Genomic DNA, 14885 nt, shown 5'->3' with positions numbered 1-14885 from the left:
GGTTCAGTACAGCCAAGACCGATCTGAACATTAGTGTGGGCTTTTTCCTCAATTACACACATCAGTAGCCATACAAATGGCATGGCTTGTGCATTACATTTCAGTTGCGGACAATGCGGGCACTTACTTGACCTCCCGGCAGCTGTGTTGCTGTTGTTTACTGAGAGGGGTAAGGTGGTAGGAAGTTGGCATTGCAAATGTACCAGTAGGAGTGCTGGATTGGCCCTGCTAGTGTGTTCCCACGTTGCTACCCTCCCCCTTGCCTTGCTCCTCTCACTTCCCTTCCAGGAAGCAGCAATGACTCCCCTGCCAGGTGGCCAGGTTAGCCACTGCCCCACCACACTGTCCGCTGATGCAACATTTCTGGTGCCTCAGAGAGGTTAATGGGCAGGCAAACCCTGTACTGTATAGTGTTGTAAACAAAATCTGCCCTTCTACCCATATGGGGTATCCAAGAGCCCATATAGAGTCCTACGTAGGTTCCCTATTGGTAGGAGAAAATAACAGAGGCCAACCAGAGAATATGGAGAAGCAAAGCAGCTAGTAAGCTTGATCTTTATTGATCTGTTGCAACAGGGTCCTCACTCACCACACACAGGAGGGAGGAGGAACCCCGAACAATGGCGTGCAAGGCCTTATGTAGACATTTTAAATTCCCTGCCCTGGAGCTCAAGACCACCTGTCCATACATCATAAATACATCACAGAAGGGGTGTAACCTAAGACCACCCCCCAGATACATCATACCTACACCACAGAAAAGGCGGTCTAAAACAGAAATTTGAATGTTGTTTTTCTCCTGTCCTTGTTTATCTCCTGTCTGGCAGGTTACTTGATTGGATTGCATGGGGAGCCTGGCCAGTCTTTTGTAATGATAAATTCTTAGTTCCTGGGCCAGGTCACAGGCTCACACCCTATTCATATCTTAAATGTACCCTTAAGACAGGATTTGACCTTGCAGAGAAAACATTTGCTCAGTTTGGGAATCAAAATGGTTTCAGGTCGGTCTTCCTGTGCTAAACTACGTACGTGCTTGCTTGGTTGGTACACTTATGAACATTTAACATATACCTAAGACCTCAAAATTCTTATCACAATAGCACTGAGCAGGGGTGGAGAACTGCATCTGGCTGGCGGGCCAGATCCTTATTTCCCTGCTCCCTGGCAGGCCAAATTTGACAAGTGGATGTGACATTCCAGCCTGACAGCTCTGAGCACAACCCTGTAGTTTGCACATGCCTACAGCCACTTCCGCCTGAAGCAGAGGACCTGTTTAGATTGGGCTGCAGAAGTTGTAATTCTCAAGGAACCTTCCTTCTATGCACACAAGCTCCATTTGACCATGTGAACTCCAGTGTCTAAGGGATGTTCCCTCAGTTATAATTCTAGTTAATGGAAGAATGCCTATCAATCACATCTGTGATAAAAATCACAGCATGGGAAATGCGTGTTTATGTTTGCTTGAGTCATGGCTGGTGCGCTGCATCACCCTGTTTATGGTGACTGCTCCAGTGATGGGTGGTCCCTGACTGTGGCAACATTGGGAATTAGTGGTAACTGGTTGCTCATGTGAGAGAGTTTTGTTTTGTTTTGCATAAGCTGAATAAAAATGGAAACGTCTGCTTGCAGTATAACCAGTGTATGGTGTATTACCTCTGCACCAATATACTTGTCTAAAATCTTACCTACTTGTCTAACCTCATTGGGACAAACAGGTCTTCTGTCTCACTTGCTATAGACTTCATTCATTCATTCATTCACAATGATTCACATGTATATTTCCTGCCTTCCTTCAAGGAGCTCATGGCTGTGTACATCAGGCTGAGAGTTAGGGACTGTCTCTAAGGCTGTCCATTAAGCTTCATGGCCAACTGGCGATTTGGTCCAACACTCGCTCCTATACTATGCAGACTCGCTGAAAATTTGGCTGCCATCACAACCTACCTTGTGTAAAACTTCACTTTAAACTTGCAGCAAAATTGGTGAAGGTCAATTCCCTTTTTCTCTGCTTAAAAAGAAAGAAGGAATGTCCACTACCGAATTCAGGGAGGAAATTAGTGAGGTTTTCTAATAACTTCAGAAGTTTATCATGTACTGTTGTGTCTTGCCAATGATTGGGTTTAATGATTGCATTTTACTGTTGAATTATTTAATGTTGTTTTATACTAATTGGAAAGTGCCTTGCAATCACTTGTCTGTGTTGAAGGGTCATCTAGAAATTTTGTGAAATAAATTTCTTCATGTCACAGTTTTTTTTTAATCTTATAAGTGACATTCGGGTTCATTTCCATCAGCTAACATTTCAATATCGGTTACTAGCATAGTGAATGCTCCGCAACTGCATGTCAAACAGTAGTTTAGCTACATGCACAATAACCCAGTTAGGCTATGGGAAATTCAAGTAGACGTGCACATTTTAACAAATCAGTTAGAATGTCTCAAAATCTGGCTAGTTCTAAATGGGTTTTGTTGGCAATTTGTGTTGGTGTCAGTATTTTTTCTTAATAAACTCAGAGCTTTTCTGATCTGAGGAGCACATTGCAAAGTTTAAGTGGACGACACAGTCAATGGTCAGTATGGAGCTATGTGGAAGAATTACTGCACTCTGAGCTCAAGTACTTAAAAGTGTGACGTTTCCTTTAAGGGGGCCTTACACTTGCTGAATTCTTTGAGGTTTTGACCAGTAGACTGCTGAATAATTAACTACACTGATTTCCCATCAGCATTTTAAAGCACACTATAGATGAACTGGCCTTCCATCCCATCTAGTGGCTCTTATTAGTGGTGCAGGTGTGGAACAGAGCTTCCCAGGATATTTAAGAGATGCTGGTAGATTTGCCTTTTTGTTTGGTATAACGTAAGTGGTTACAAAATGCTAAGTTTGGTTTCTGCAAATGATAGAACATGCCCCTCCCCAAAAAAAGTATTCTAGGAAACCTGAAATTTCAGAGTTATAGAGGGTGAGGGCGGGATATAAATAAAATTATTTGTTATTGTTATTGTTATTGTTATTGTTAGATCAGCAATATATGCATTTAGCAATCCTGCACCCCTCCAAGCCAACAGTCCAACTGAGCTTAGAGATTTAAATATTAAGCAACTGAGAAATGCTTTTAAAGAAACAGCTCACCCCAATTTCAAAAACTGTTGTTAAAAACAAGAAGCGTTGTCACTGTTTCTAAGAAAAAGGACAAAGCGAGTACTGATAAAGCTTACATGGAAAGGCATTGGAAAAGACATATTGTATTAGGCTTGTTTCCTCTACAACGTGGGACCAAACTCAGGTAGGGCTCAGAAAGAGCCCTGTCCGAAACCCTGGAGAAACCACTTCCAGTTGGCACGACAGACTCATTGGTCTGATGCAGTGATCATAACACACAACTTGTGGGAGCCCTGCCAGTGGTTCTTCAGACAATTCCTTCCAGTTTAGTTGACATTGTTCCAATGATGGGGCAAAGTGGGCTCCAAGGGCAAAGTCTTCTCTCTTCTGGAAGAGGGCTCACACTGTACCACTAAACTTCTCAGTGATTAGTTCACTCTTTGAAGGGTGTGGATTATTTATTTCAGTTGCTAAAGGAAAGTGCTCATATATCTTACAGGCTCTACACTTTAGATGGAAAACCTGTCGAGAGTGGGATGGATTTGGAAAATGGGCAGTTTTACGTAGCGGTTGGCAGAGACAAATTTAAGAAGTTGCCCTATAGTGAATTGCTGTTCACCAAGTCCACCATGAGGAGATCGTATGGGTAAGTTTAATGGGTTTTTGTACTAGCCATATTTATGAACATGAATTATGATAAGACAGTGCCACGAATCCAGGTGTGTACTTCAGCTAAGCCCATTTTTTGACGTGGATGGGATTTTTGTAACTTTTGGGTTCTATAGGTGAGAAGAAGTTACACAGTGCAGCTGCAATTGCTGCTGATATCTGTCTCTTTTATTGCCTAGTTCACATGTTTTGCTTGTTTATATGAGCATCTAAGTTATGATTACTTGCACAGACAAAAACATATAGTGTGAATTAGACCCAAAGCAACAGGTTAGAAGGATAAAGAAGGGTTTGCTTCGTTTGACAGAGTGAAGATACCCTAAAGGTAGCTTAATTCACTCTAACCTTCTTCACAAAGTGATAGATCAGAGCTCCTGTTTGAATAAACTGGCAAAGTCAACGGTTCTCACTTGAGGAGTTTTCCATTCCTAGTTTTTCATAGCCTTTTGAGCAAATTTATTTTGGCCTAGTTGCAAAAGTTACTGTCCTTCACAAGTGTTTTATTAGACCACAAATAAAAGGGCATTGTATGCAACTGCATGTAACTGCTTCCTCGGCAGTTGGTCTTTGAGTTGACGACCATGGCTTGTGAATATCTGAAATGGTTTCTAGCTTTTCAGTAATTTCTTATATTATATAGGGTCCTTCCTATGTGTGACAATTGCAAAATATACCACAAAATCATTTGATTCTAAATACCTTGGGTTGTTCCAGATGACCTGTTTTTGAGCATTCATCATGATTCATTTGCAGAAAGTTTGTGCGGCGGTGAGATGGTGTCCTCTGTTTATTTAGCATCTATTCTGATTTGTTTGGGTGGACGTTATCCAGCATTACTTCAGTCAATTTGTTACCCACACTTTGCAGTGCATTTGCCTCTCACTTTCCTTACTGCAGAAAGTCCATTTTGGAAGAAGTGGGTTTGTTAAGCAAGAACACCAAACTGACTTTGATTGTGCAACCTGGATTTGCCAGCACATGATTGAATTGCACTTGGAAATAGTGACCGTCTAGAAGCACCCTTATAAAGCCATTATGTTTGTTGGCAATAGATAGGCTGTTTCAGCATAATAATTCATGATGTTGAGAACATTCCAAGTGTTTTAAACCTGAAATACCATTATTGTTTCCTGCAGCTCAAAATCATCTTCACTACCTCCTATTGGTGGATCTGGAAAGTCTAAGGGGAGTGTAAGTATTCAGAAGTAATATATGTTTCATGGTTAAACAGCTTGTTTAACTCTATCAGATAAGATGTTATTTTCTGTTGCGGGTCTACACAAGCATTCTTGGGATACAAAGAAGAAGTTTAAGAGACTTGAGCTTCTTATTTCCTTTGCATGTTTGTCACCCGCAAAATTGTATGAAATAATGCCTCTGTCATCAAATATATTACTTTCCAACCTTAAATCCAAAGCATGCTCTTGGCAAGATTCCAGTTTGGGAATATTGATAATAAAACTGATTTTGTATGTGGGCACTTGAAAAGGATGCTTGCAGTGCAATCCTGTTAATGTCTTGTTAAAAGAAAGCCCCATTGAAATTGATGGGGGTTTACTTTCAGGTCCATAGGTAAAGGGACCCCTGACTATTAAGTCCAGTCGTGACCGACTCTGCGGTTGCGGCGCTCATCTCACTTTATTGGCCGAGGGAGCCGGCGTACAGCTTCCAGGTCATGTGGCCAGCATGACTAAGCTGCTTCTGGCAAACCAGAGCAGTGCACAGGAATGCCGTTTACCTTCCCACCAGAGCAGTACCTATTTATCTACTTGCACTTTGACGTGCTTTCGAACTGTTAGGTTGGCAGGAGCAGGGACCGAGCCACGGGAGCTCACCCCATCGCGGGGATTCGAACTGCCGACCTTCTGATCAGCAAGTCATAGGCTCAGTGGTTTAACCCACAACGCCAGGTCCATAGGTGTGTATATATCAGGCATGTCCAACTTTCAAGAGACTCTGTTCTATTCCCTCTATAAAAAACTGACAGTGATCTACCAAAGTTGTTAAGGTTGTTGAGCTTTTTTTGGGGGGTGGGGTGGGGACCACGGGCCAGTAGATTGTGATCAACCTGTTGGACATTCCTGGTATATATGATTGCAGCCTATGTAAAGTTCTGTTTTAAGTTTTCACAAATTAAATGGTCTCCTTCTCCTTTTTGTGATGGAACCACCAGTCCAAATCTACTGACACAGCAGAGACAGTGTCCTCTCCTCAACCTCCAAAGAGAAAGGAAAAGCACGTACAGAATCAAGATATTAAAAAACCTGCTAAATCAAAAGAAAACGTAAAAGCAGTGACTAGATCTCATGTTCCCCCAGATAATGGTAAGTACCTGAAGACACTATTTTAAGAAGTAACAAGAACAGTGGCCAAATCTTAAAGTTTGGCTGCCTTTACTATTTGTGACTCTTGTGCTTTTATCCTGAGCGGGTATGAATTTTGCTAAAGATTGCTGTTTCCAGACATGGCCCTCTTAACTTAAAGATATGTATATATTTAAATGTTTCCCCCCCCCAAGACTATTAGGAAAGCCTGTCCATGAAATAAACCCTTTTGGGCAAGGACAGGGTTGCTTTGCATTTTAAATCCCTTCCATTGATTAGGCTGTTCACGTCTTTTGCTTCTTGCACATGCCCCAGGTAAATGAAGGAGGAAGCGGTGATTGCAGTCCTGGTATATACACACCACAATGTCATTGCGCAGGTGTGGGTACCACCTCCATTCCTGGGGCTGCCTACATCCGTTTTCAAATGGACATACAGCAGGGTAATGCAGAAAGAATCAATCCTTAGTGAGCTTTTATCTTCGGAATGAAACCAGTTTCTCAATAAGCTCTTTTAAGGGGCAAAAAATACACAATAGAGTTAGACTATCATCTATCTATCTATCATCTATCTATCTATCATCTATCTATATCTATCTATCTATCTATCTATTATCTATCTATCTATCTATCTATCATCTATCTATCTATCTATCTTTCTATCTATCTATCTATCTATCTATCTATCTATCTATCTATTATCTATCTATCTATCATCTATCTATCTATCTATCTATCTATCTATCTATCTATCTATCATCTATCTATCATCTATCACAGCCTAAGAATCTGTAGGGGATATCCCCAGCCTTGGTTCACTTTATCCAAAACAGAAAAAGAAAGAAAGATGGATTATATCTTGAGTAAAATGAATCCATACTCTATGCAGATCATAGCATGCAACATTAATTAGTGCTGACAAGATCCTGTCTTCTGTGAAGGCCACATACCACTTTCCTAGTCACCTAGTTCTGTTACTATACACTTAACAGAGGAAAGAGAACAATGAAGAATCCTAATCAGTCAATTGCTGCAGAGACTATGGTGTGCATTGGGCCTCCATCAGAGCAGCAGTTCAGAAGTGTTGAGGAACTGTTTTTTGCCAAAATGTTACAAGCATTGTCCTGAAGCTGAATTAATAGGCATTTGTATATATTCTTGAGCCATGAGTGTTTCTGCTACTTCTGAACATTCCACAAGTTAGCACAGGCCCTGCAGTCCTGAATACCAGGGATGAGGAACATGTGGTTGTCTAGATGTTGTTGGACTCCATCTCCCATCAGCCCCAGCCAGCATGGCCAATGCCTCAGGGATTATGGGAATTGTAGTCCAGCAACACCTGGAGGGCCATAGATTCCCCATCCCTACTGTGCACATAAAGAATTCCTATGGCCTAGTTCACACATCACAATAAACCACAATTAATTGTTTACTAAGAAACAAACCACAGTCACTTCTGAACCAGGGATATTGTTTTGTTTTGGTTCAAGCAAACTGCGGTCAGTAAGGTAAGGATTGTTCTTGTCTTACAGATGGTGTTTTCTTTTGTGTGAAACAAATCTCAACCCCTAGTTTAGATGTAATACTAAAACAGAGGTCATGGTTTGTTTTTGCCACACGTTACTAGGGAGGAGCAATGTGGGAGATTGTCAAATTCATGGTAGGAATAAAAAAATATTTTAAGATGTTAATCCCCTGGCTTTATACCGCACCTAAGCCTCCAAGGCAGCTCACATGAAACAATAAAATAATCTACTACAATAATGACCCCCAACCCCCTGAGCTAAAAAGCAAAAGCTAATTCATCAGCCAACAACAACAGAGATAAAGAACATGAAAGCTAAACTCTAATTAAATGCCAGCAACAACTTGAGTGAACATAAATTAATTGGTGCTTCAAAATTAATCATGTAGGCACCTGATGAATTTAGCTGGGAAGTGTTAAGTATAATGTTGTGGAGAAGTTTTAAATTAACTGAATCCTGCATTCCTTTGAACCATTTTTCTGAAGTTGAAATATGTGCGCTGGTTTACCACTGAGCCTTTTTAAATAAAACTTCTTTTTAATATGTAACTTGTCCCTTGTCCTGCTATCCAGAATGGAGACAAAGGACAAAATACTGGAGTGGGCTTCACCATGACTTTTGAAGATATGCAAAAGTGATTAACAGTCAACCTTAGCTATCCACTAACCTTAGCTATTCCTAACCTTCCTGTGAGACCACAATTTCCAGGAAGGAAAGGTGTCAATCGCTGCCCTACTCCTTAAAGTCATCTGCCTTAACCCTGACCCAGAATAAAATGTGGAGCCAGCCAGCGGTACAGTTCCAGTTTTCCTTGGCTGTGCCAAAGGTATTCCCTCACCTCTACAGGAGATGCCTCAATGTGATCACTAAATCAAACTTTGTCCTCTAATCCAGGCCCGTACTGATTTGTTCTCAAGAACAGTCCAGGATTGTGGGCCCATTGTTGTTCAACCCTATCAGCAGGTAGAATGACCCTCCAAATTTCCTTTGTAGACTTCCAAGGAAAACATTATACCCCTGTTCCAGGAGTTTGATACCTGGGGTTTTCTTCATGTAAGGAATTTGCCCTGCCATTGAGCTATGACTGCTACTCAAGCATTGCAGAACAAATGGCTACCCCAACCAAATGATTAAGCAGCTTAAACTGAACCAGAATGCCAAAATTAACCAAATAACAACCCTCATATGTTTTACTGCTGAGGCCAAGGGCAAGATGTCCTCCCACATTTCACATGCAGAAGTCAACTAGACTGTTAGTTAATTCTTTCCCTAACACTGTTTGGATGTGTGTCTGATTTCTCTAGGTACCAGTGCAGTTGTAGAGTGACACATACCTGGTAAAATGTACTCCTGGCCATTGCCATGGTCAGATCATCCAGGGACAATGCCTGCTCCAGGAGCACTACCTGTATTTTGTTTTTCACCAGCAGTGCAACCCCACTGAGGACCAGAGCACTGTAGTCATGCCTGGATTTAAGTTTCAGTTTGTTCACCAAGCCATGACTGATTCTAAACATTGATTCAGGACATGAGGGCCTGTACTTCCCTAAGATCAGAAGCTAGAAACAAAAGGTAGATCTCAGTATCATAAGCAAACTAATGACACATCAGCATCCCAAGCCTCTAGATAATTTCTCATAGTGTTTACATATAGATCTGCCTATCTATATGCCTACCAATCAAGATCGGTATTCACCTTAAGGCTTAGGCAGATGCATATGGGTAGATAACCTAAGATTGGTCTTTGTGGAACCCTGTTCCCCAGTAGCCACTAGTGGAACAGCAGTTTCCCAGCACCATCTTCTGGGAGGTATCCTCTGGAAAGATTGAGAGCCACTGAAAAACAGTTCTTTCATATATCTCTGCAAATGTGGAGACAATATATCAAATGTTATCTATCATCCTATGCCTTATTGTGACTTTTCTGCCAAATGGCCCATCTGTGGTTCTGTAATAATCAGTTCTAAAACGTTATTGTGACTTTCTATAGAGAAAAAAAACCCCACTGTTGTATTTCTCATATGATAGAGTCCTTTCTTGTATTTCAAAGAGTCTTACTGTTTTAGGCAGGGCAGGTTAATCCCTGCATCCAGTTTTTAAATATTGTGTGCTAGCAGTCTCTTTTGTTTTTTTTAAAGGAAAAATTAAATAACTTTAATTGGAGAGGTTATTCAGCAGGTGATAAGATGTCCCTTTTATTTTTCTGAGAAGGATGTGTAACAATTTGTGACTAGCTTGGGACTGAAACTATTCCCCTCCCCCACAAGTTCTTTGAAATGAGGGTTTTACTACCTGCAAGGTAATAGTTACCTGGAATATCAGTTTGGCTTGGTTTGCTATACAAATTGAGGTTTTAATGTCTCTATGTATTCTTCATGCTGAGAAGTTGATAGGTATTCTTCAGAAAGACGAATGGTAATGCATTAGTATTTAGAGGAATTTTGGCAGTAATTTTTGAGAGTTGACATCTATCTATGTGGAGCATGCATGCATTAATGAGAAATACTTGCAAATGGATATTCTCATTAGGTGTGACAAGAAAGAACAAAAATTGCCTCCACCTATTTGGTCCAGGCTTGCAATATATATTACAGCCTCTGAATGGAGGTTTGAGAAGCCTTTAAACAGAACGACCTGCTTTTTCTAGAAGGCGGCAGCAAAAGAATGGACAGGCTGATTCAAGTCATTATGTGAAATACATAAAGTTCCATAATGTTATGGAACATAGATGGTATATTATGAAAACCACATTCTGGTACCACCTCTGTATGTTACAGTTTTAGAGTCTTTGACCCTTACTGGAACTATTTTCTCATGTTATGAAGACCTTTTCCATTATCTCACCGGTCTCTGGTTTCCATTATCTTACTGTTGTCGTCAACAATTTTTGCTGTGCTGTTCCATCTCTCTGAAACAGAGAATGGAGTTCTGCTTCATAAGATGTATTCTTTGCAACCTAATAGTTTGGGATCATTACCATTGCTACAAGCAGAATGACGATAGGGTAACAGCACAGTCAAACAGCCATACCTTTGCATAGTAATTTATTTTCCAGGAAAACATTATCACAAGGCAGTGTTCCCCAGCTATTCTTATAAAAGTGAACTCAACATATAAACATGACATATTGAATCACTGAAAATTAACACTCTGCCATGGTTGTTGGTGTGCATATTAAAGAATTAATAATACCTGTGGTACGGTTCTGGCTTGCCTCTAGCCCAGTGTTTCCCAACCACTGTTCTGCGGCACACTAGTGTGCCGCGAGATGTTGCCTGGTGTGCCGCGGGAAAAAGTAAAAAATTCGAAAGATTTTTTTTGTAAAGTCAAATTTTCGATTGGGGCGCCGTCACTAGATGACCCCTGGGGTTCCCTCCCTCCCTCCCGCTCTGCGCCTCCCTCCTCCTCCTCCGGGGAGGCCCTTCCTGGCTCTCGGCTAAGGCTTGGCGGCTGCCACTCACTCGCTCGCTCGCTCGCCCACCCGTCCCTCCATCCCTGCACCCGGCCTCTCCCCCTCCGTCCCCGGTGTGGGGGCTGCCGGGATCCGTAGTCCCCTCGCCCTTGGGCTCCGCGCCCACGCGGGGTGCGCGAACTACGTTTCCCAGCGTGGCCTGGCAGGCCGGGCGTTTTGTTTGAAGCGCTCTTCTCCCGGCCATGGAATGAGCGCAGCGGCGGCGGCCGGGCGGGCAGGCAGGGGCTCTTCCGCGCAGACCCCGCGCAGCCTGCCTGCGCCCCCGCGGAGATCAGGCGGCAGGATGGAGCCCGGGGATCCCCGCGGAGGCGGAGCGGTGGAGGCGGAGGCTGCCCCCCAGGTAGGGCTGCGTCGGGGGGGTTTTATTTTTGCAATGCTGCATCCGCGCCGGAGGGGACGCATCGGACCGCAGGGAGGCCCCTTGGCGTGCGTGCAAGGCAATGCATGCGTGCAGGCGTTGCATGGAGTGCAGTGCAATGCAATGGCAACGCGGCGCCCTGCATGCATGCATGCAACTTCCACCAGCGCTCCGGACTTGGCAGGTGAGGGGGGTCCCCAGTGGGCGGCAGAGAGAGCCGGGAGGGCGAAGGGGAGCCGGGGGAGCAGCGCTGCTCCCCGAGCCGAGCCCGGGGGGAAACTTTGGCGTCGTTGCGCCGGGTGTTGGAAGCGGAGGCTGGCGGGGGCCCCTCACCTGCAAAACCTGGCCGCCTCTCATATATTTCGTGCATTGCATTCATCGCCCGCTTTCTCCTCCAAGGAGCTCCCGGGGGCGCGCGTGGTTCTCCCCGTGTTATCCTCGCAACAACAGCCCTGCGAGGTGGGTCAGGCGAGTGGCCCAAGGGAGCACCCAGGGATTGTCCTGGCCAGGTGGGGTGATTTGAACCCTGTTCTCTGCCCGGTCTTCGTCCTCATTATCCCCCACATGTGCATGACTGTGCATGACTGAGGTTTTCCCCCCTCGTCTTGGCTATGGTGTGAGTCTGTGCTGTTAATTAATGGGGTTCTGCCTTAGGAGAAGATGAGCCAGCCCTCAAGGAGGTGATTATGTAATTTGCTAGCAATTCATGTCCCTCCCGGTGTGACGCTGCGCGCTGACGTCACGGGGCTGTAATGGTGGTGTGCCTCAAGATTTTTTTCATGAAACAAGTGTGCCTTTGCCCAAAAAAGGTTGGGAAACACTGCTCTAGCCTGTCCCTTTGTTGTTGTTTAGTTGTTTAGTCGTGTCCGACTCTTCGTGACCCCATGGACCAGAGCACTCCAGGCACTCCTGTCTTCCACTGCCTCCCGCAGTTTGGTCAAACTCATGCTGGTAGCTTCGAGAACACTATCCAACCATCTCATCCTCTGTTGTCCCCTTCTCCTTGTGCCCTCCATCTTTCCCAGCATCAGGTTCTTTTCCAGGGAGTCTTCTCTTCTCACGAGGTAGCCAAAGTATCGGAGCCTCATCTTCACAATCTGTCCTTCCAGTGAGCACTCAGGGCAGCCTGTCCCTTTAGGATTACTCAATTTCTCTAATCCTTCATAACATAAATGAGGCCATGTCTCATTTACGCCAGGCTTGCCTATGCCAACTAAGCTATGCCATGTCTCTTTATACCAGCTCAAGTTCCAGATTACCAGTTCGCCAATAATTCACACTTTTATATAACAACGGCAACATAACTTCCTGTCTCTGCTCTTGGCTGTTAAGACTCATTAAACTCCATGGAACTTATTTCTGAGTAAATGTACATAGGGCTTGATTGTTACTGATTCGGTGTGTGAGTGCCATGCCTATGGTAGAACGGAATGAGCTCATTGTTATCAGGAAACAGATATTGAAAATAGTTCTGCTTCCTTGTCATCAGTTTTTATTTCATTTCTGTTATGTTGCCCCTTAAAATATGTCTCCTCCTCCTGTTTTCTATGAGGGAACATAGCAGAGGCCTCTGTTTTGTACACAAAAATGTTCCCTTCTCTTGAGAGATTTATAATTCTCTTGAGACATTTTAAAATGGATTCCTGCAACAATGCCAGTTTTTTGGTGTTTTGTTTGAGTGAAGATTAGAAAACAATCCTGTATTCTCTTCATCCCTTTTGGGTATTTGTTGGATGTAATGAACAATGCGTTTATTATGGGTTTGTTTTGTTTTTTTGCTTTATGAGGCAGCATCTGGTAAATGACATTAAATATTTTTTTGTAGTTACATTAACTTAGATACAGAGCTTACAGCTCTGTAAATGCCCCTGATTTCCATAAAATATTCAGGGCAGACTGTTATTACCATGATTATTTTTTCCCTAATGCTGAACTTCAATCAGTTTCAAATTGGAAATGTATTAAATGGCTATGCATAATACTACCATTTGTGCTGCAATAATTTTTTTTATTGTTAGGGCTGCCTAGGAGGGGAACGTATGCAGGAAACATTAATTTTCTGTGTTTTATTATTTAAAGTATATTGATTTCTTATTAGTTGTTGGAATTTATAACTCATTTGCTATTTATTTTAGTCATGTAATTTTCTTGTTTATCAATGTGTATCAGCGAGGTTCTGTCAACTGGAATGCAGATACTGAGCTGGATAAAGCAGAGAAATGTCTTTCAGTAGTTTCAGAGACACGGGAGTCCAGATTTCCCCTCCTAGACATTAGCATAGTGCTACACTCCAGCTTCCAGATGGTTCTTTCCATGTTCCCATGCTTTCTACACTCACACGACTCTAGCAGAAAGGTGCTGGACAGTCCCATTTGCTGAATTCCAGCTGCTGCTTCCACATCTGCAGCCAAGTTCCAACCTTTCTCCTCTTCTATGCATTGACTATCCCTTGTCTAGGCTACTGCCTTGTGTTTTGTAGCAGGTGATTAATACAGCCATCTGATTTCTCCCCACAGGATAGAGTGGGGCAGTATATAAAGTTATTCTTCTATTTGCATGTTGTCTTCCCCTGCATGTTTAAAACATTACATTCAGAAATATTTAATTCAAAAGGCAGAAATGCATGGCAAGCCAATTTAAAATACCAGTTGAAAAAATGCAGAAAGTTGCATGAACCGCTAGAACTGTATGACTCTCTGAGAAAGGAGTTGCAGATTGTGTGCAGCCACTGAGAAGGCCCTCTCATGTTTTTCCACTGTGTTCAAAAGCCAGAAACAAAATGTATCAGTGTTCCTATTTGTGAATACATCTCCTTTCTATACTTGGGTTAGCCAAGTTTGGATTGGTGACACAGTTATTACTTGCTTCTTCTCCACCATGCTATGTAATATTTGTCTTCTTAGCCTGAAGACTCCCTTCATATATATTATAGTTATCCCATTTCTGTGATTTAATAATTATTTGAATCTATAAAAATATGTAATAATAACATACAATTTCTTTTCACTTGAAATAAATGAAATTGATTTTTGAGTAGTTCTTGGCAGATTTTCCTTATAACTGTCTTAAACCACGGTGGACGTAGCAAAGTACCAGTTGTTATCCGCGCTGAAAGAAATCTAATGAGTAAAGCTTTGTTGACAAAAAACAACTTGAGGGTTTTGTTAACATCTATTTTGTGAAACGTGTGTTCTATGTTTTCCTTTATAAGCGTGTTTGATATTTAGTTGCTTTGAAGGCAGCCCTGTTCAGGGAAGTTTTTAATATTTAACGCTGTACTGTTTTTAACACTTGATTGGGAGCCGCCCAGAGTGGCTGGGGAAACTCAGCCAGATGGGTGTGGTATAAATAATAAATTATTATTATTATTATTATTATTATTATTATTATTAAAGCTCAGAATTGAGCTAGTGCAACTTTTGACAAAGCATTAGCCT

General features: G+C 42.5%; 2 protein-coding genes and 1 long non-coding RNA gene across 8 annotated transcripts in view; 1 reads left to right on the top strand and 2 right to left on the bottom strand.

Annotated features, from left to right (window-relative positions):
• LOC308593963 overlaps positions 1-14885 on the bottom strand; it is a 223796-nt gene that overhangs the window by 156140 nt on the left and 52771 nt on the right. The gene's annotated exons all lie outside the window — the stretch shown is intronic.
• NRSN1 (neurensin 1) overlaps positions 1-14885 on the bottom strand; it is a 92190-nt gene that overhangs the window by 45993 nt on the left and 31312 nt on the right. The window lies entirely within an intron of this gene.
• The window catches only part of DCDC2 (doublecortin domain containing 2), a 48667-nt gene that overhangs the window by 27105 nt on the left and 6677 nt on the right, over positions 1-14885 (top strand). For all 6 annotated transcript variants that reach the window (XM_081206478.1, XM_081206476.1, XM_081206477.1 and 3 more), the window contains 3 exons: positions 3600-3746; positions 4906-4960; positions 5943-6093. In XM_081206478.1, the coding sequence (XP_081062604.1) occupies positions 3600-3746; positions 4906-4960; positions 5943-6093 (353 nt within the window). The remainder of the gene's footprint in view (positions 1-3599; positions 3747-4905; positions 4961-5942; positions 6094-14885) is intronic.

This window comes from Podarcis bocagei (genome assembly GCF_964188305.1).
Source record: "Podarcis bocagei genome assembly, chromosome: 8".
Lineage (NCBI taxonomy): Eukaryota > Metazoa > Chordata > Lepidosauria > Squamata > Lacertidae > Podarcis > Podarcis bocagei.
The sequence above is the reverse complement of the archived record's forward strand: the minus strand, read 5'-3'. Positions and strand labels throughout refer to the sequence as shown.